The sequence below is a fragment of the Spea bombifrons genome, chromosome 6 (genome assembly GCF_027358695.1).
Source record: "Spea bombifrons isolate aSpeBom1 chromosome 6, aSpeBom1.2.pri, whole genome shotgun sequence".
In the NCBI taxonomy this organism is placed as follows: Eukaryota; Metazoa; Chordata; class Amphibia; order Anura; family Pelobatidae; genus Spea; species Spea bombifrons.
This window is the reverse complement of record NC_071092.1, coordinates 2,152,599-2,173,688: the sequence shown is the minus strand read 5'-3', so window position 1 is coordinate 2,173,688 and position 21,090 is coordinate 2,152,599. Positions and strand designations below refer to the sequence as shown.

At 43.8% G+C, this 21,090-nt stretch overlaps 1 protein-coding gene across 2 annotated transcripts in view; it reads left to right on the top strand.

The window, feature by feature from the left end:
• Positions 1–21,090, top strand: part of CFAP20DC (CFAP20 domain containing) — a 55,838-nt gene that overhangs the window by 18,880 nt on the left and 15,868 nt on the right. The window contains exons 6-14 of one of the 2 annotated variants that reach the window (XM_053470104.1): positions 2,452–2,608; positions 4,145–4,309; positions 7,276–7,412; positions 7,586–7,742; positions 8,592–8,699; positions 9,378–9,512; positions 11,702–11,961; positions 15,593–15,970; positions 20,051–20,254. In XM_053470104.1, the coding sequence (XP_053326079.1) occupies positions 2,452–2,608; positions 4,145–4,309; positions 7,276–7,412; positions 7,586–7,742; positions 8,592–8,699; positions 9,378–9,512; positions 11,702–11,961; positions 15,593–15,970; positions 20,051–20,254 (1,701 nt within the window). The remainder of the gene's footprint in view (positions 1–2,451; positions 2,609–4,144; positions 4,310–7,275; positions 7,413–7,585; positions 7,743–8,591; positions 8,700–9,377; positions 9,513–11,701; positions 11,962–15,592; positions 15,971–20,050; positions 20,255–21,090) is intronic. The other variant, XM_053470105.1, reaches the window with a different exon arrangement.

Below are 21,090 nucleotides of genomic sequence, written 5' to 3'. Positions count from 1 at the left end.
AGATAATGCAACGCATAGCCTTATTTAACTTCGACGGCCACTAGGCTATAACGACTTATGAGACAGGGCTTTCCTAATGTGGCCGGCTTGTAAAGTTGCTAAAAATAATCTCAGGTTGTTTCGGAGACGAGGCTACCCGCATCCCGTAAATCATCTGTGTCTCGGCCTCTCAAACACTTTGACGAGCCTTAGGATAGTGAGATTTCTGGATATTTCCAGTTTCTTCAGATTAGAGCAACTTAAACCTTTGTTTTTTTGGAAGGATGTGGAGAAAGAAGGAGAAGAGTCGGTTGGCCCAGGTTGGCTTGGTCAAAGCCGGCTCAAAGGCCACCCGAGGTGCCAGAGAGCCCCAGAGTTGGCCCTGATGGAGGTTAATGGTCTGAAAATAATAGCTATCCAGAATTAGGGATTTTTCTTTCTTTGTACCGTGTTTTTTGGAATCTAACAAGCATAACTAGTTGCTAAAGTTTAGCTTTTAATAAAAAGAGGCACGTCTTTCTTTAGGAAAGACTGTTTATACACACAGGCAGGGCAATTATTTTCTGCCGTGTAAACCCACGCGGTGATGTTGCCTCTTGAGACGCGGGTTGATTTACAAAGCTCTGTTACGTGTTAATGCGTCTGGAGCCGCGATCGTAAGCGCTACGCTTTTTAAGGGCTACGAGCGATTTGGGAATTTGCCTCAGTGAGATAAATCTGCAGCCAAACATAACAACGAGACCCAAGCCTCTAAAGACGAAGACGCGTTAAAGAAGGGAATATGGCGTAGGGTGGATGCGTAGCGGTGATGGGAGATCATTTGTATGGGCAAGCGATCTAAAAGAAGCGTGTTTTAAGACACCTAATATCCCATGTACCGATAAGGCAATGCGGAAACATGCCAAGCGTCAGCGTGTCGCCAACACGAGGGGCTCCCGGTAAGAGCAGTAAACATCTGGAATCCACTGAGTGTGCTCCCTCTAACCAATAACACTGGTAATGTAACATAATAACATTTATTCATTTTAAATACTAAGAAATCACGATATAAACGCCTTCAAATTCAAATTTGCGCTTTTTTTTGCAAAGAATACTTAAAATTCCTGCGTTTTATAATTATTATTTCAAATAATGAAGTAGAAATCTCCCCAAAATCGAATGTTCATCAAGACAAACCTGTCTTATCATGGCTTTGAATTGCCGTTGGGGCCATCATCCGGCTGCCTGCTCCTTATCTCCGACATCTCCTTAGCTCTTAAATTACTATTGTGCAAAATATACTTTTTCTATAAGTAATTGCTTAATATAATGTGAAAATGTTAACTATTTAAGAACCGGAGAGACTGCTGAGCTCAGTACTAATTCTTTAGATTTTATAGAGAATTGTTACCCAAATATACCACCATTAAAAGAGAGATCTACTAAGGCAGGTGAAGAACCGTACCTGTAATTCCAGTTAAAAAATTGTTTATTTTGTTACTTTGTTTCTGCGGATTTTTTTTTTATTGTAAAAGTTTGTGCGAGAAAAAAAAAATTGCTGATAAAATTATTATTCATAAACTTAAACCACCGAGGTTGTTATTAATTCCAAGTAAGAAGAAATAAATCCATTTTGTTAAAATGTAATTTAAATTAGTCGGGCCGGGTGTCGAACCAGGATTTAAAAACAAAAGTGCGTTTTAATGAACAATAAATTAAATTGTATCTGAATGTGGAGTTCAATTACGCAGCCGCCGTCTGAGAATAAATAAATCATTCATGGGAATTATGAATGCAAAATTCTGATCGATTCCTCTTGGAGAAATGATTAATTGTCTCGTATCTTGATTAGCCTTCGTATCATCTACAGTCCTAGGGACCCGTGGCTGCGACGTGGAGGCCGCATCAGGCCCTTTAAACCTCCTCCGGCCCCCAGAGCTGCTGCCTCTCTGTGAGGTCTGTGGTTCTGACACACAGCGCGGGGGCCGCACGGAGCAGCTTCGCTATCCGGGGGAGATTATTTGATCGTCTCTGTGCGGCCCCCGCGCTGTGTGTGTCAGGAGGGGGCACGGACTTCTCTGCTGACCCGCAGGACTCCTGCACAGCCTCCGGGCATTAGAGCTCCCCCTACTGCGAAGAGCGTGAATCAGCAGCTAAAGTATGGGAAGTGACTGCGTGAGTGTAGTGCGAGTGTCTGAAAGTGCTGAGAGTTGTGTTGTTGTGTTAGTGCTGTGAGTTGTGTTGTTGTGTTAGTGCTGTGAGTTGTGTGATTGCTCGTCAGGGTATTGTGAGTGGACGTCCGTGAGCTCTGTGGGGACGTGGAAGGCAGAGAATATGTCGGGTAGTCCGTTGTTATGATGCCGGGAAAGCTTTCAGGATCCCCCCATGTGGATAGCGGTGGGTTGGTTGTTGACAGTCTGAATGACATTTCAGGCACTCTCGGGACTTTGGTGGATGGATCCTAGAAAGTCACGTCTCTCTTTCGCTTTTCAGTGGTGCAATCTGTGCGTTGACCTTGCAGCGCTCACGAGCGGGATATTTAAAGAGGCCGTTTTCCAGTCCCTGGATGGGATCGTTATTTCAGCAAACTGCAAGCTGAGGAAGATCTACACCATGAAGCTGCGGCCCCGCGACGCGCTCCAGGACCTTGGTACGGTAACGCTGTTATGAATAAAAGCTCTGCTCTGATACGTCGTTATGGTTTTCTTGTTTTTTTTCAGTTGGGACGGGGACAGTACGGTCCATGGAGGAAGCCCAACCTCAACAGCGCAGGTGTTGGGTTCCTCCAGAGGACTGTAATGTCCCAGAATCCAAAGTGGCCACCAGCAGGACCTGATAGACTCTGTTTTTTGTCTACAAATAATATCCCTCAGCTTGTCCCGGCTTAACTTATCGATAAGTTATTAAGAAGTTTCAGCAAGAAAATGCATGATTTTTTGCCTGATTTGTGTGGTTTTTCATGATGAACTTATTTTAGGTCATAGGCAGCGACATAAACCACAATACTGATAATAACCATTTAAATAAATAAATACATGGAGCTGCATGAATATTCACTCCTATTAAGTTATTTTTCATCTGGTTCAAAAAGTTGCTGATTGTTCCTGATTGGCTGAGGTAGCCTTTGTAAGGGTGGGGGGGGGCAGAACGTCAGCATAGGAAATCAATCGGATAAAGCTGGCTGTGCCACAGGCTGCCGCTGACCTCATGGTAATAAATGAGTTACTGTAAAGGCTATAAAGGTGATAATTCCCCCTTAAACAGAGAAGGACTTTTGGAAAGTTTGAAGAAAATTCCCATTAATTTAAATCCTGTGAAAGAACAAAAAAAAAATATGAAATTTCGCCGTCTGAATCAAACCCAGATTGCTTTACGCCACGTGAAACAATATTCCTAATTTCTTTCACTCCCCCTCCCCCCACCTTTAATTAAAAAGGGAAGTGCGATGGTATATTTTCCAGTCATTAGAGGTGTAAGTTTGACTTTTTTTTCCATCAAAGCTTCGCCGCGCGCATTCTGGGGAATAAAAGCCGCGTTTCCTTATTATACCTCCGCTTTTGTTTACCGAATAACAGGGAGGCTTGAGTTATGGAACCTATAAAGAGGTTTCTGCAAATGTTTTAATTACTTGCTGCTCCCGATTTTGTGTTCATGTGTCGAAGGCTTAGCACGAGAATATTTCGTTCTTATACTAAATAAATTATAGAGTTTAATTGGGGTGGGAAAAAAAATAGAGACAGAATCCTTCACTCGAGGCAGGAAAAAAAAAACATTTACAAATTTAGTTTTAATGTATCACATAAAAATTGGAGCGTGCCAAGAATTCTACTTACAAGAATAGAAATATCTTTGATAAGAGACAGATTCAAAAAAATATAAAAGACGTTTCTGTCAATAGGTTTTAACAGAAATATTTGTCATATTATTATTATTTTTATTATTATTACGAACGGGTGAATTTATAAAATTCAGCCATTCTATCCCAAGATATTTGTATCCAATGGGGAGAAAATGCACTGTGCAGGAAGGTTGAGTTTCATGATGGACATGACGGAACCTAATAACGGAAAAACTTTTTGTTAGTGGTTCTAGGTTACCCAAGTTAGGGTACAGAACAATGGCGATAGGGTTAAGGTAGGTAGACACATGGAGAAGGCTTATTATAAAAGCTTTTCTGTACTTACAGATACATACAGGCCGACGCTCTCTGGCGATGACCCGACGGACAGCATCCCTCGCAGCGTCCAGATCTCGGCAGACGTAAGTCAGGTCACCCAAGTTCTAGATCTGGAAAAGCTGCGGCAGTGTGAGGCCAAGCCAGAAGCAAAGCTCCCGACCGCGGCTGAAGCAGGTATGGTGACATTCATCGCCACTTCTCTTTATGGGATGCATGGAATCATTATTTGTAAGGACCCCCTGACGGCCCCAACAAACAACAACCTGACAAATATTATAGCCCAAGACAGGCAGGACGGGAGAACGGCGTAGGTAGAACCGGTAGAACGTAGGAGTTGAATTAGCCGTTCCAAACCTGCGCAGTTTGCCTTCCCACAAAGTATTTCCCTTTATTAAAATGTTGACGGCATATTGTGAGGGTCGTTATTACAAACATCTGGATTTCCAGAAGCAGAGTCAAACATGAACCAAAAACGCAAAATGGGCAGTTAATAATAAGTTAACAAAACTGAGAAATGTAACACTGAAGAAAAAAACTTTCATCGGCCTGGGATGCTGACAAACCCTCGTTACGCTTCAGCAGTCCTCTCCTCTCGGTTCAAAGTACGGATCAAGTCCTTATTTTGCAGGGGGGTTTTTTAGCTGATTCTGGAACTCAGAATACGATCAACTTTATTTGCCCAAAATTATACTAAATGACTATGGAGTCCTTGCTATCACGATGACTGTGACTTCATACAAGGGCTGCAGATATCTTCTGTAATGACTCCGGTTTAAGGAAATGTGTTTGACATCTACTTACCATACTTACCATATCATTACTACCGGGACATTGACAAAGAAATATTCTTGGAAATTATTTCGCTTATAGATAATACTGCTCTATTATACACAATCTTCTCGTGTAATCAGCTCTATAACTTGTAGCAAACGAGACGTGCAAAGTACCGTGAACCTGCTATGTGTCAAAAACTAGTTTTTACATAATATAAAGTTTTCAGGCAGCCGCATATCAGCCGTTTGTATGATTCTCGCTCTGTTATCTGACCCCTGATCTACTAAACCCCCGACTCCTTATCATACTGCCTGTGGGGAGCATTTGAATGGCTCAGTCTTAATGGTCCAGCAGGACACTGACTAATAAAAGGAGGAACAGACTTCATTAGAATCGCCATAAAGCATCAGCTCAGTGTGGTGTTACTGTATACAGCACTGGGGGGGGTTATATTACTGTATACAGTGCTGGGGGGTTATATTACTGTATACAGCGCTGGGGGGTTATATTACTGTATACAGCGCTGGGGGTTATATTACTGTATACAGCGCTGGGGGTTATATTACTGTATACAGCGCTGGGGGTTATTACTGTATACAGCGCTGGGGGTTATATTACTGTATACAGCGCTGGGGGTTATATTACTGTATACAGCGCTGGGGGTTATTACTGTATACAGCGCTGGGGGTTATATTACTGTATACAGCGCTGGGGGGTTATTACTGTATACAGCGCCGGGGGGGTTATATTACTGTATACAGCGCTGGGGGTTATATTACTGTATACAGCGCTGGGGGTTATATTACTGTATACAGCGCTGGGGGGTTATATTACTGTATACAGCTCTGGGGGGTTATATTACAGTATACAGCTCTGGGGGTTATATTACTGTATACAGCGCTGGGGGGTTATATTACTGTATACAGCGCTGGGGGTTATATTACTGTATACAGCGCTGGGGGTTATATTACTGTATACAGCGCTGGGGGTTATTACTGTATACAGCGCTGGGGGTTATATTACTGTATACAGCGCTGGGGGTTATATTACTGTATACAGCGCTGGGGGTTATTACTGTATACAGCGCTGGGGGTTATATTACTGTATACAGCGCTGGGGGGTTATTACTGTATACAGCGCCGGGGGGGTTATATTACTGTATACAGCGCTGGGGGTTATATTACTGTATACAGCGCTGGGGGTTATATTACTGTATACAGCGCTGGGGGGTTATATTACTGTATACAGCTCTGGGGGGTTATATTACAGTATACAGCTCTGGGGGTTATATTACTGTATACAGCTCTGGGGGTTATATAACGGTGTACAGTGCTGGGGTTGATGCTCAAGGAGAAATATATTTCTTTTTAGGGATACATTAAAGATTTTGTGTAACCATTTCTTTCCCAACCCCGAAGCCCACAAACCGAAGTTGAACCCTCGTTCCGATTAGAAATGAACGTTATCTTGCGTTACTTTTCTCTGTGTGTGAATATTGACCTCATGTTTCTGTGAGTTTAACCTTATCTTCTTTTATTTGCCTATAATGCTGGAGGCTACGCCGATAAATCATGCAGTTAATTGAAGTCAGTAAATTTGATTTCAGACTAATTAGTATGGTAATCATTAATTAGTATGCTAATTAGCGAGTCTAGACCTTTCATGGAGCCATTTTTGGGAGGAAAACATCTTGTAACCCTCCCAATTTATAATTAAAATATATAGATTTCTAGCCCTAAACATTAAGCTGAATTTTCGATCTGTTCAGAACGGGCTATCTACGCATGAAAAAAAAAATATTTGGGGGCCAGTCTTTGCTTTCAGATTTTATCAAAAGAAAACAGAACAAAAGTCCAACAAAACTAGTAGTCATGGGAACATCCTCAGATTAAGCACTACTTGGGTAAAAAAAATCCAGGGTCGGGGTACAGGAGAGAGGTTTTGGGTGAAAATATATTCTTCTTACAGATGTCTCAATAGTTTTATTGCACATTTTGTTCCACGCGTCCTTTAAAGATTTGCTTTTTTTTTCTAATAGCCCTTAAGGACGTTATTTTTAAATCCGTCTTTGAAAAGCGTCTTATTCCTGTACATTTTTTAAAAAAATATTATTATTAATATTAATTAATCGAAGCCTGTTATTCTCAGGCGACCAGCGCAACAAAATCTCAGAATCTAAACTACCAGCCAAAAAAGAAAGTGAAGTAAAGTGACAAATAAATGTAGCCGCACCCCAGACTCATTTTTGGGACCAAAAGCATGAATGTCTTGGAACTGATGATATATCTCTACTGTTTTTAAGTTGGTTTTTTTTGCAATTTTGTTCCAAAAACATACATTTCTAAGATTTAAATTTATGTCGGCAGATCAGCTTTCAAACAGGGGACCAGGAAGCGCCAGTAGGAGCAAAACCCAAGACAGAACACACATTGCGTTTGGGTCGAAAGTAGCAGGTCCTCCACCGGCCAGCAGCAGGAGGACAACCTCAAGGTCATCGGCCGAGGTATGGAAAACATCTGTAAAAAATAACAATAAGGGTTGTGTTGTTTAAGGGCGAGTACATGCGAGAATGGTTCTCAGTGGGCTTCTTCCAGCAGAAGGCATCACACTGGAGTTGGCGCTACTTTTATTTCTTGTTTCGCAGTAGTTTTTAATTCTGAATTATCCTTTGCTAAGCTATCAAGGTCGACGCGCAGGCACGACCGATCCCTGCAGCAGCTGTCCCAAGAAAAAGCCCCCGGATCAGAAAACGGAAGGAAATTAACGCATTCCCCCGATCAAAGAAACAAAGAAAACGTTCCGCAGAGATCTAGAAAGGATCCCTCTCTGTATGGTGAGGATTGAGATGGGATTCGGCTGGGGTTTAGATTACTGTCGGTTAGCAGCCCCTTGTGTTACGGGTTTGGGGTCTTTATTACTCTTCTCATCGTGAAGCCGGATGGACCCAATCTCTGTCCTGCTTCTAGGACGGCCTCGGAAGGGGGGGCGTGTGTCATGGCGGACAAAGAGATCCTTCATTTTGGGACGGTGGCGTTATTTTTTGAAGATCTTCAGACTTAGTACCTTTGGGGTGTCTTATTTAAGATATACAGCTTTTGGCCTAGTTTCCGAACGCTGAGCATTAAACAGGAGCTGACATATTGTTACAATGGCTTAGGGTCTCGCTCAACAAGCTGACAATCTATGCTTGATGCCGAAAAGGATCTGTGCGACTGTCAACATCTCCAAAGTGAGGTGTAAGGCATAATACATGAAGATGGGCATTAAATCAGCTCATAAACCTGCCTGTGAGCATTTCACTGCTTAGAAAACACGGCCCCAGGTGTAGAATTTAGCTGATAATGTAGGGAAACTCTCCCAAAAAAAATTAACCTTTAGTGTGCCAGAAGGGTGAACAGACTTCACTGCCTTTTCAGAATCAGGACAAATTTATTTTGGTGTGAAGGATGTGAGAATTATTATAAAGTGGGGGGGGATGATGTTTTTCCCCATTTTTAATATAAATCCTAAATAATGGACTCTGCATGTTGTGTATTAAAAAAAAACATCCAACAGATACAGTTACGACTTCGCAAATATTTCTTTAATTCTCCTAATGAAAGATTACAACGAAAAAACGTCCTTTCTTCTGAGAATCGCTCCGTCGGTCAGCCATTTGTCTGAGCCGTCTCTGTGTTTCTAGGAACAGAACGCCGACCGCAGCCCCCAGGAGAGCCCCCGGCTGACAAGAAGATCGCAAAAGGGACCTTTTCAGAGAATGCCGACAGCAGACTGACGGGATCCGGTGTCGGTAAGGAAAGCAGGACTGTAATCAGAAGATTCACATTCTGCTGGAACCATAAAAGCCAAAAGGTTTAGAAATTCAATTTGTTTTAAAAAAAATACATCCCCTCTGAAAAAGATATGGAGCCCCCCAGCCTTAAACCCCTGCAAGCTGAACTATATGGAGAGGTTGGTCATAAAAACAGGACAGACATACGGCTCCTGAATCTAAGACGAGACCAACGACTGATTAAGGTTTGAGTTTTTACAGCAGGAGAAACGGACAATTAGATGGGGGCCGAATGGGGCCGATCTGCCGGTGGATTCTGGGTTTCTGCGTAGAAAGGAGTCTCCTCTTCTCAGATTTTCATAAAATAAAAAAAATGATCTAATTTAAAAATAGATTTTTTTTACGGGCCATCTCACTCATAGTGACTGTTTCACGGTGTGTACATTTTATTTAATATTTGTTTCTAAAATATAAATAAAAACAACAACTAATTGAAAAAAGTATCAAATGGAGAAAAAAAGGCATTTTCACTGTGAAATTATTCCAGCAAAAAAAATAAATAAAGTAAGGCAGGAAATCTCTCGGATGCTTTATTGCTTATCAGCAGAAACCCAGCGGAAGATCTGAAAACGTAATACAATTTAAAACATGCAGATAAGGGGAATGTGGGTTTTTTATAAGATATTTTTCTTTCAGGCAGCTCTTCTTGGGGACGCTGTAGGGCTGCAGATAAGGGTCCCGTTCCGCCCCACGTGCCGTCCGGCGAAGGAACAAACAAAACGGCGCCATTAACTAAGTCCAGCGAGCGGCAAGAACACGCAAACCGTCCAGGTCAGAGCTTTTACCGGCCGAGATCCGGCTTTGAAATGTATTTTCTTACTTCTAAGACTTTTAACAAAAAGGATAATTCCATTTTAATCAAATTCTTCTAAATTCATTTATTTTTACAGCCTTCAGATCGTGTAAAATGTAACGCTCTTTGCTATGAAATATCGGGGGGGGGTTACGTTACTAAACTGATTGTTTATGTCATATGTCAGGATTCACAACAAAATAACCAGAATGCATCAAACTGAGACCCAGAGAATATAAATATATAAATTCACTAACTTTCAAAGGTTTGGGGTTTCTGAGCTGTTTTCATGTAAAATGAGGGCATTTCTGGCTGTAAATAATTACAAAAGGGTTTTCTAACCATCAATTAGCCTTTTAAACTTAAACTTGGATCAGCGAGCACAACGTGTTTCAATGCCTGAACTCTACAATCAGCCTCTTCTGCCCAGGCTGGAGAAGACGCTCTTTGAGGTCCCTCAGACTCCGCGCGAGTATCGCGTATGGTTAGAAGTATCTTGTGTCCGTAGCAGTCCTCGCTGTATGACTTCTCCCTGCGTACGATGCGGCCCTCCATCCCGCCACGGAGTGGATTAGAAGACAACGAAGCCATTTCTCCAGCAACCGTCATCCCACAACAAGCACTACAGAGCGTTCACCACGGGCATCAAACTCCTTTAAACAAGATTAATGGACCTCATTTCTATAACGCAGCCGATTTTAGAACCGCACTGAAATCCATAAATCATCAGGGATAATCCCACTTCACGTCCAGACTGCGTTCAAAACTTTTATTCCTCCGTCGCTCCATTTTTATGAGATTATTCAGGTTTCCATCGATCGCACCACATAAGGTCTTCCAGCGGACGGAACGTTCCTCCACGCCAGCCGAGAGCGGCGACATCTCAATCGGAGTCCGTGGATCTTCTGAGAAAGCCAGACCGGTAGCAAGTGCTGAACCTCGATCGTCTCAGCGGCTGTTCATGGGTTAACCGTTCCTTACAAAGCACCAAGTGCGCAGCCTGTTACTTCTCTTCGTTGGACGGATCGAGCGCATGAGGTTAAGCCGCGGTCAGGACAGCTTTATGAAAAAGTCATCTTCATGTATTTTTTATCGGCGTACCGTTCTTCTACAATTTGGAAGTCAAATTAAAAAGCGTCGGTAATGGGCCTCCTGGGAGAAGATTTAGAACTCCTCCAACTTTTTCGGAGGCTTCAGGAACCTCTCAGACCCTCACAGGAGCCTCGAGTCAATTCATTCGCATTCCGAAGTCACTCGTCCAGCGCGAGGAATGAAGCCGAGCGACATCAAAGGAATGAACGGCCCGACGGACGCCCTGCGAGGCAGGTGGTAATTAGAATTTAAGACTCGTTATTGTTATCGCAGCCCTAACTGACAATGGAATGCAGATGAGACGCCTCCGGCGGGGGCCGCTCGCCTTCATCAAATATTAAGGAGACGGCGGAGAGCAACAGTCCCACTCCCCGGATCGAGGTTTCCAGGCATAAATGTTATGTTTATTGGCCGTTTTATTGGAAACTGTATGGGGTTCAGATTACCTTACAGAGTCCTTGGTACCTATTAACTTTGCTGGCAGATCGTCCCCCTGCGGCCCCCGCCACACGTTTCTCCTGCTGTAACGACTCAAACCTTCGGTCTCGTCTTAGATTCAGGAGCCAACTGCCTATCCCATGGATGTTTAATACCCTCGCTGTATTACCCCCTACCACCTCTGCTGAGAGACTGATCAGCTTATCTACCACCCTCTCAGTAAAGTAAAACTTCCTTCCATTCCACCTCAGCAAAAATGGCTTTAAAGCTGTTTGCAAAGCAATAAGTACATTTCTGTATATAAATATATATGGATCTGGTACACAACATATATGTCTGTGTGGTTCTGGGGTCCGGCACGGATCCGCTTCATTATGGCGCATGGACGGGCTAATTAGTGAGGATTTCTAAAAATCTTTTTAGAATTGATCGTTACTGTAATTTATGGTTTTAACACTAATTAAACTGCTACATTTTACAGCCATTTATTCCTGAATTTTGCAGAAAAACCCGATATAATAATAATTTCATAAGTAATAATACGACAAATTCTTCCACATTATTGGCAACTGTCCATATTTTGTTAATTTTATATACAATGTATCGTTTTAAATCAAACATTGTGAATCTTTTTCAGATGAGCGGGAATTCCGTTTCCAGGACGATTCAGCCGAATTCTCAGACGGAGTCCTTAACGAAGTACCTGAACGCTTAGCAGATCGCACCCAAGACACGGAGGACTTTTTCCCCCACAGCCCCCTGCCTCGCTCGGCCCCTCGCGGAAAGTTCCGCTACCATTCGGCCGGAGAGAGCTCGTTGTTAGCCGAGGATTTTGAGCGGGATGGGCGGGGGGCCGGAATGGACGAAGACTTTTACGGAAGCGACGGCAGCATAGAGGTAATATATATACGGGCGGTGATGCGGGGGCCGCATGGGGTATGGGCAGTGGTTTGCGTGGAATATAATCACCCCCCGCGCGGGGCTGAAAGGGTTAGTGATAGTGGTGACCTCAGCTTAGTAGAAAGAGCCCCTTGCGGCTCGCTCGGCTCTTCCTAATGGACATTAAAACAAATTCTGCTAAAAGCTCTCGCTGGCCGAAGCTGCTGGACGAGCCGCCGCCGCTCCGGACGTTTCTCAATCATTCATCATTCAGAAGCCCTGGTTTAATGTATTCAGCGTAGGGGGCCTTTTCTTTTTGAATGCGGACAACAGAGTCCTTTCATCAATCACCTCCGTGATGCTCTCCTGATCGGTGCGATGGGAGCCGAGGCTCGGGGGCCATTGGGAAATGCCCTTGTTTTCCATCCATTTGTATGGTGTATTAAGACAGAGTCTTGACGCATGCGCTCAGTGGGGGGCAGCGAAACGCGAAGGCGCCCCCTCTGTTGGAACGCGTCGCCGCGCATGTGCAACTGATTAAGGTTTGAGTCTTTCCAGCAGGAGAAACGGGCGACCCTTGGATCCAAATCCCTCTCAGTAAAGTAAAACTCCCTGATATTACAGAATATGTCAGAAATAAATAGGAACATCTGTATATTTTCAGAAAAGGCAGATAGCAGGGAACGGGCCGGATCACGAAGGTTCGGCTCAAATGAACCTTCAGCATCAGCAGATTATAAGCTCCAGAAACCGCTCAGGAGACTAATCAATAATCATTATCTCCGCATCAAACCCTCGGCTGCTCCGCACTCAGCGCGGCCCCACGGACCGCCCCAGAATCGCATTCTCTGGGATCTCTACAAGAATTAAAAACAAAGATATTTAGGGATCAGAATAAACCTTTGACGGAACCGAACGGCAAGTGGTACAGAGGACGTTAGACTGTCGGTTGCCATGGAGCCGGACGCCTATCCATCAATCCCCGTCCCTATCCATCCGATCCGTTGGGTTCCGGCTATTAGAATTATCTAAGCGAGACGTGAGCGACGGCCGCCAGCCTCTCGTATCCAGAAGCGTCAGCTCACGCGCCCACACACACGCGGCCTCTTAGGAAATGGATCTCGGGAGCTCCCCGGGGGGAATCGTCCACGCGTGGCGTACATATGCCGCGCCGCACATCATCTGCCGGATGTTATTGATGGTTCTGGCGCGATTTCAGGAGTGAATATTTAGCAAACTGTCTTTCCGTGCCCCGAAAGACATTTTATAATATTCAAGAGATTTGGGAAAGTGTTTAAATATCTCAAGCGCCATGTGTTACAAATCACGGGGCGAAATAACAGATAACTGCCTCGTTCCCGCCGTTCTGTTTAATAAATAGAATTTACAGCTTTTCATGAATGTGAATATTTTATACTCTACAACTCATAAGTTTGGGGTCACTCAGCTGGGCCATTGGAACACAGTAGTGATGGGAGTGATAAACTTCCAGCTACAATAGTCATTTACAGCATTAACCCCGTCTGCGCTGGATTTCTCATCCATTTCATGTTATTTTAATGGATGAAATTAGCTTTTCTTTCAAAAACAAGGACATTTCTAAGTGACCCCAAACTTTTGACAGTACTTTATATTATATTTTAAAACATTTTTCATAATTCATTTCTTCTTGTACTTTAAGAATGAATCTAAACTGTGAATTAGATGCTTTTTTATTCTAATTCCCCTTTTTACAACACACTTTTTTTTAAAAAGTGTATTTTTTGACAAATAATATACAGTTTGGCGGCGGATCCTTGAAATGGCGCATCGTACGTGGAAGTTGTGGATTTCTCCGGATTTCGCGAAGTTTTTAAGGTCGCAGGTCAGGGGAGGAAGGACCGGCTGGCAGCTGCGATTTAGATGTAAATGTTGATTCTTTCTGTTCGCTCGGGAATGTTTATCCTCGCTGCATTGTCTTGACATGTATGGAAAGTTCAGCATAAGGTATCCATTAATATATAACGACAATATTATACGTTTCCCGGCCGCCGTTCCCCTTAAAGGCACGGCGCCCGATGTGACAGCGAGCCGCAGAGCTCACGCTGAAATACATGACGGTCCAGCCAACGGCTTCGCTCTGTCAAAAACACTTTATTTCTTCAGCAAACAATAGCGGCTACAAGACCCAACTTTTCAGAAAATAAAAATAAAAAAGAAAGCTGGGTCTTAGTAACCAGGCTTTTTTTTTTTTTTTCGCTGGACGAGTGAAAACCTTAACGTTCCCGTTCAAAGTACACAGAACTTTAACCCAAAAGCATTAAAGAAATCTTCCATTCCTGCCGCAATATACGGGTGTTTTTACGCCCGTTAATATATAGGCGACAGGAGCTCCGCATTCAGTTGTTAACAAAGAGTTAAAGAAATGAAATTGTTTATTGTTATTATAATTCTGTTTGTTGACGCACGTACACACGCTTATACACGTGTGCGTTTGTGTGTATATTTGCCTGCGTGTTAAATGAAAAAACCTCAACTGAATGGTATGTGGAGGAAATAATCTGTGCTTGTATCTCAGCTGTAGTCCACGCACGGATTGTACGCTGGCCGGCTGTGACCTCTGAGCCTTTACACACGCGCTTTCAGCTCATAATCCAGAATTACCTGCAAAAGATCCCCAGTCTGGGCATTTCCACGCGCTGCCGAACAGTGATTGACAGCTCCCCCCCCCCACAAGAGGTTAGCAGCGGCCGACGGGATCAGCGCGCCGGCCTCGAAACAGCCTTAAGCCGACGGGGGCATTCGAATGATTCAAATCTCATCAGCCTTTGAGGAAATTGCCCCCAGGGCAGCCGTTCCCCTCCGGTCCAGACGGACACTGCGTCACTCAAAGAGCTCGTCCCCGACGGCTTTCCACAGCGTGACGGCGTTCCTAAGCAGCCCTTTTAATAATCCAGAGGCAGGTGCGCTCGGCGCTATTCATAATTGCTAATGTTCCTTAGAGTTATTACGTACCTAATAGCCCGACATACTGCGCGCCGCGGCCGGCCGGGTGAAAGGTGAGAAAAGTCTAATTGATGGAATTTGATTTTCATGCTGAACAGGAAGCCTATAAAAACATCGTTAGTCTGCCGGCCGGCGGCTGAAATAACGGGAGGAAGGGATCGGGTCCCCAGGCTGCCTGCGAACGTCACTCACAAAATCCATGAACTGGACCTACACGCCAAAAACACGCAGAGTGTCGGAAACGTCGCTTTAGAACTTTAATGGGGAGGCATATTCACTAAACCAGGTGTTTCCCGGAGAGAGACTTTATCGCATTATGAAGGGTCAATCGAGGGGGAGCTTCTCCGGCAGGGAGGGCAGAATGTGTAGTTGAATCAGTGCGATGCCCTGTATCATGTATAGTTAATATGGGGAAGCCACCTCAGTGACATAACTACATAGGGTCAGGTCGGCCATTCCTGCAGGAGAAGCTCTCCCTTCATAAGTGAGAGCGATGTTGGGTTGAAAGAGTTCAACCCACCAAGAAGCTCTTGGTTTACTGAATACAGCTGACAGGCCAACTAAGAGTTCCTTATGTTCTAGATTATGTCTAGAACCCCCGTTAGGTGATCCACCGAATCGTGAATGTTTAACTAATGGTCACCTGTCTTTGTCTTTGTAACAGGAATGCGAAACGTTCCAGAAGACTTCCAGCCCCAAATTAGACTGTGGGTCTTCAGCTGATATTTCTTTGGCAAGCACACATAGTGACCCTGAATTTACCGCGACCACAGAGACCTCCGGGGCCCAGCCTGAGGACAGCACTTCGTCCTCCACCCGCTCGGCGAACGTAAATGCCCCAGACCTCGACACCTTTCAGAAGACTCTGATGCCCACTCGGAGTTTGTCACCAGACGGAAGCAGATCCGAAATGTCTAAACCAATTCCAACGACTTCTAGAAACAAACCGGCGTTATCGGTTAACAGACTAAAAACCTCCATGAGCAAGAAATCCCTGCGAGAGATCCCACCGGGGGACGGAGACGCCGCAGGAGACACATCAGTAAGTGCTTCACATGGTTTCCTTAATCTTCGCAAAACAGACCTGAGAACATTTTAGAAAATGGTTCAAAAAAATAACTCAGAAATGTCCTAATTTTGCCCAGTTCCTTGAGGAGTATTTGTTGGGGTTACTGGGTTTTTTATATTTGAAAGGACAAAGAAGCCACTGCTGGGGCCCCAGAGACACAGCTTTTTTGTGTTTTCTGTTTCCAAATCTTCATTTAGTCTGATAAACACTAAAATCGGTGTGTCGACATGCATATGCGATCATAAGAGATTACAATGCTACTACATTTCCGTCTGTCTGTCTCTCTCTCTCTGTATATATATATACATATAATAGCCTGATTGCCGTGGGGTTTGTCGGTCATGCTGGGCAGTTCTGAAGGGCCACACTGACCAACAACACCAAGACTCTGACAGATCGTGTTGTGTGCAGAGTGGAAGGGAGGACCTGATGGATCATGTTGTGTGCATGGAGGGGTGGAGGGAGCATCTGTGGGATCTTGCTGTGTGCATGGAGGACCTACTGGAGTGTGTTGTGGACGGGGAAGGAGGGAGGACCTGCCCGATAATGTTGTGGACAGGGATGGAGGACCTGACTGATTGTGTTGTGGACAGGAAAGGAGGACCTGCCTTGAAATCACAAACCAGAAACCAAGCCTCATTGAATCCCAGCTCATTGCTAAATACCCCGCGATTAGACGACAAGCAGAGAAATAAATTACCAGACACGCGTTTTGCCACTTTCATCAGGAACGTGACTTCCACCACCTTAGCTTTGAGGTTGGGAGGTTGTTTTTTTTCTGGAGCTCTCAAGATGTTTCACAAATAATTATATTAACTAATATACAACAAATTGTGCTTTTTTCCCAACTCTGGTTTTGCTTCTACGTGAGCTCTGATACTTTGTATCTGAAGGAACCGGCAGAAACCATTCTGGTTTTAAAGACGTTCTTTTTCACGTTTCCCTTTTTTGTTCCCACACGCCATATTTAAAAATAACAGTTTTTTCCGCAGGTGAAAGAGGCCGGAGCAGTTTTTAGAACACAATGGAAAGAAAGGACATATAATGAGTGAGCGGCTTCCAATGTATTGATTCCAGAAGCTTTATATTTCCCCACTGCGAAAGGGAATGGCGTGAGGAAGGTTTATATTTGCCCACTGTGAGCCTCGGCCGGTTAGATATACGCGCTTTGTTTATCCTCCCCACAGTGGAAAAAATAGAAAGTTGAAAAGGTTATGAAAGGTTTGCAAGTAAAAGAGCCGTGAAGAATGAAACAGAATTTCTTTAGCCTGATACAGTAACAGGACGCTTTACTGCACCTGTGTGGGAGAAGAATGAAGTCGCAGAACGTAATTTAACCCCTTAATGACAAAGCCCGTACATGTACGGGCTCAAAATACATTGTTTTCAATGGGTTTAGGGACCGGCCATTGTCCTTAAGGGGTTAATATTTTACATAAATATGTTCTTAGTGAATATATTTCATATTCTGTGATGAATTATATATATATATATATATATATATATATATATATATATGGGCGGGGTGTATATATGGCTCTGATAACAGCCCTATGGAAACCATGACTCGTCAGAAAGTAAAGATATTATGAACTAAATCACCTGTATTCAAGCAGAGATTTCAGCTGTGATATAGTAGGGAGAAAAGCACTAAATGAGATGTTCAGATATCATTAAATCCGAGGAGAATAAGAAGGAGTCCAGACTCAGAGTGCTACCAGACTCAATATAATTTGCCCCTTGTTTCCCGTTCCCTGCCTATGCATGACATCAGGGGGGGTCCTTGGCCCCCCCCATTCTAATTTTTATTACCCCCCACGCGTCCTGATCTACCGGCCCCGAGACGGGCCTCTTTGTGGAATTATTATTGTTGCCGTTAGAAAAATGAACACTTTGAATGTGGCAGAGCTGGGTAAAAATAACCCCGTCTATGTCGAGCGTCGCGTTAGAGGGAACGCGGAGAAGTCTTCAGTCTGTTCTTCAGATGCTGACCACTTATGTTCCAGTATCGGCGACTTCTAAGGAAGCAAACTCAAGTGGCCTCGCGCTTCAACAATTTCATTTCAAAGAGGTTTACAGAAAGGTCTTTGGCGGAGGCAAAGAGTCATCATCAATCCCCAAACGATCGGCGCTAGGAAAACGCTCGCAAAACTCTTCACGGAAACGATTTCCCGAGCACTTAGTAAACTTTAAGGGTCGCCTCTCTTGGAATGCATTATTCATGACGTTACAGACTTCCCTTCCTCGAGTTCAAATATTTTTAATTAAGAAATAAAGCGCGTCCCTTTGGGTAACGTCGCCGCCACGCAGGCAGTCACTAATTAAACTTTTACACACGTATATATCTAAATTCAAACAATTCGGAATTAATTACTTGAACCCATCAGACTCCGAACGCCGCGGCTGCGAGATGCGGGCGACGTACACAAAGATTTGTCGCTGCAGCTAAACGCATAGGAAACGAAGAAGTATCTGAAAAGGAAAAAAGTGAACTTGTTGGTGACTTTCTTCTGTAGCTCCGTCCAGACGTGTTTTGCTTTATACCATCCTAATAATTATTTAATAATAATAATAATATTTTTTAGCTACAGGAGTGATTTGTTGGGGCATAAATATTATTCTTATTATTATTATTATTTGTTTAATGCATTGGACCAGAGCAAGGGTCAGGTGGTGAGAATTTATTGCAGAAAATTAGTAGGCTTTGGTTGGAGTGGGACTGGCTTAGGTACCTCCTCCCCTGCTTAGAATTTAATGCACCGCCCATGAGGTCCCATAATTAGCTTCAGATAGTTGCCTGGTGGATACACATGTTTATTATCACCGAAAATAGGTGAAAAGCCATGTAAAAATGTTACAGTTTGATGGCGTGTTACTATGTAGCTGACGTCAGAATTCTATGAAAAGTTGTGTTGATTTACATACATTTAAGGCACGGTGAGAGGAGAGACCCAGAGCTTCTCAAGTCCCCAAATGCAAGGCAGGTTTCTTCCTCCGATAGGCCGAGTCTTGCCCGCCTGGACAGATCCTGAAATAACTTGTATTTGTGTATTTTGTCCCTTTTTTATTGACATCTGGTTACGTTGTAGATTTGCTTCCCATTTTGGGGTCACCACTAATTATTTGGATCTTGGGCAGAGTTCTGTTCGCGCAGCTGATCTCCGCTTTGACAACCGGACGTTTCGCAACAAAAAACGTTTTTGGCATCCGCAGCAAATCTTTTTTCCCTTTCCTCAGTTAAACAAAAAAAGAAGTGATTCATTTTGTCCTCGACATATCCTCCCAGCTTATTCATAATCATTTTCATTCCAACAGCCTGTCTATTGAGTTATTTTTAGTCCATAATAGAACTGCATAAATCTCCCCAAAACAGCCGATGTTACAATGTAAGAAATGTGTGAAAAATTGAGCCCTTGAAACATTAAAGTGGAATAAAAAGCTCAGATATAAAATAATGACACACGGATGATCTTTCTTCATTCCAAGTAGGATCTAAGGAGAATAGCGACTTGCCGGGTTTCAGAAATCTTCCTTTCGGCTTCTAAGGCGAGTGAACGTGCTCGTCCCCGATCATTCCCATTCCGGCATCAGAGAGGAATCTGCCGCTGCATAATGAGCGCCGATTTCTTTCATTTGCCCGGTTTTGGCCATTTTTCTGTGCTTAATGGTGTGAATATTTGTTGATACGGAACTTGCATAGATAGACAGATATATGCCTTATAAGTGGAATAAAATGATGTAATTGAGAACATATGACACGGATACATTGGAATTCTATTTATTGTGTCTGCTTGGAACTTTTCTGATGAGCGCTTGTAACTTTTTTCGTCTTCTTCTTGTTCAAAGTACTTGTATTTTTTTTTCTAAGAACCATCAAAACCGAGATTGAGGTCCAGTTGTCCAAAGTTTGTGAAACGGAAATATGCAAAGAACATAATAGGGATTATATAGAAAGAGTGGTGATGAAGTGATTGTCAGGAAGATTCTATTAGTTGCTATAGTGATAACTCCACTTTTACCACTTTTACTACTTTCTTTGTGTTCATCCCTTAGGGTTATGAATGGACAAACTATCAGACCACTCAGCTGAGCGCCTCCGAAATGCAGATGTTGGCCAGTCTTAAGAGGCAACATAATGAAGATCTTGAGGACGAAGGAGGGAGTCATGGGCTGAGTCAATCCCAAATCGACCACTGCAACGTGGACATGAGCACAAGCAGCGACGACACGGCCACGTGGAACTCCTGCCAGCCCCCGGTGAGTGCAGCGAGTGTAACATCTGCAGTCTGTTTCAGATCTAGCTGGCCTGAGCCAAGGAGCATACAATCTCTTACACCAGGGGACTCCATGAGAGGTCCCACTGGCTTAGAGATAGCCCCGGAGCTTAAACCCTCAGTGTCTGCTCAGAGGCGCGATGCACCGGGTCCCCGAGACCCGAGATCAATGTTATCAAAAGTTTTACTGGAGAGGGCCATAGAGTGCGGAAATCCGTAGACTGGGGTTCACTGCGAAACCAGTGACCAAAGGTGAACTTCTTGGACTTCTGGTGTCATGTTCTTTTCCAATCTAATTTAATATGTTACTATGTAACAAACCAGCCCACACTTACAATATTAAAGCCCCAGCGCATCGTTTACTCCAGAATATGGTCGTTATTATACCCCGTCCTCCGTTACGGCTTCTGTGACTCCTCACCGACCAGCGAGGACCGCAAGCCGTCGGACCGCAAGATAAATCCCAGCAGAGCCGTAAGAGGATAAAGGTGGAAATCTATTCATTTGCGGCCACACTCCCCCTTCCGACATGCTTATTTTGCTTTGAAATCACCCACGTCCCCGGCTGCTTATTGACGTGAAATACGGTCTGGACGGTGACATTAACGCGTCTGTCTACATAAAAACCCTGCATACATCAGCAGGACTGTGCGGCAGCCAGAGCTTCCCGGCTCTATAAATTGTGACATAAAGTGCCCAGCAGTGGCTGTTTAAAGTAATGAACCTTCCCTGTTAGTGCGACAGAACCCTCGATGGAAAGAAAAAGATGAGACATAAGCCATTAGTGGATGGAAAGATCCTCTCTTGGCACACGTGGCA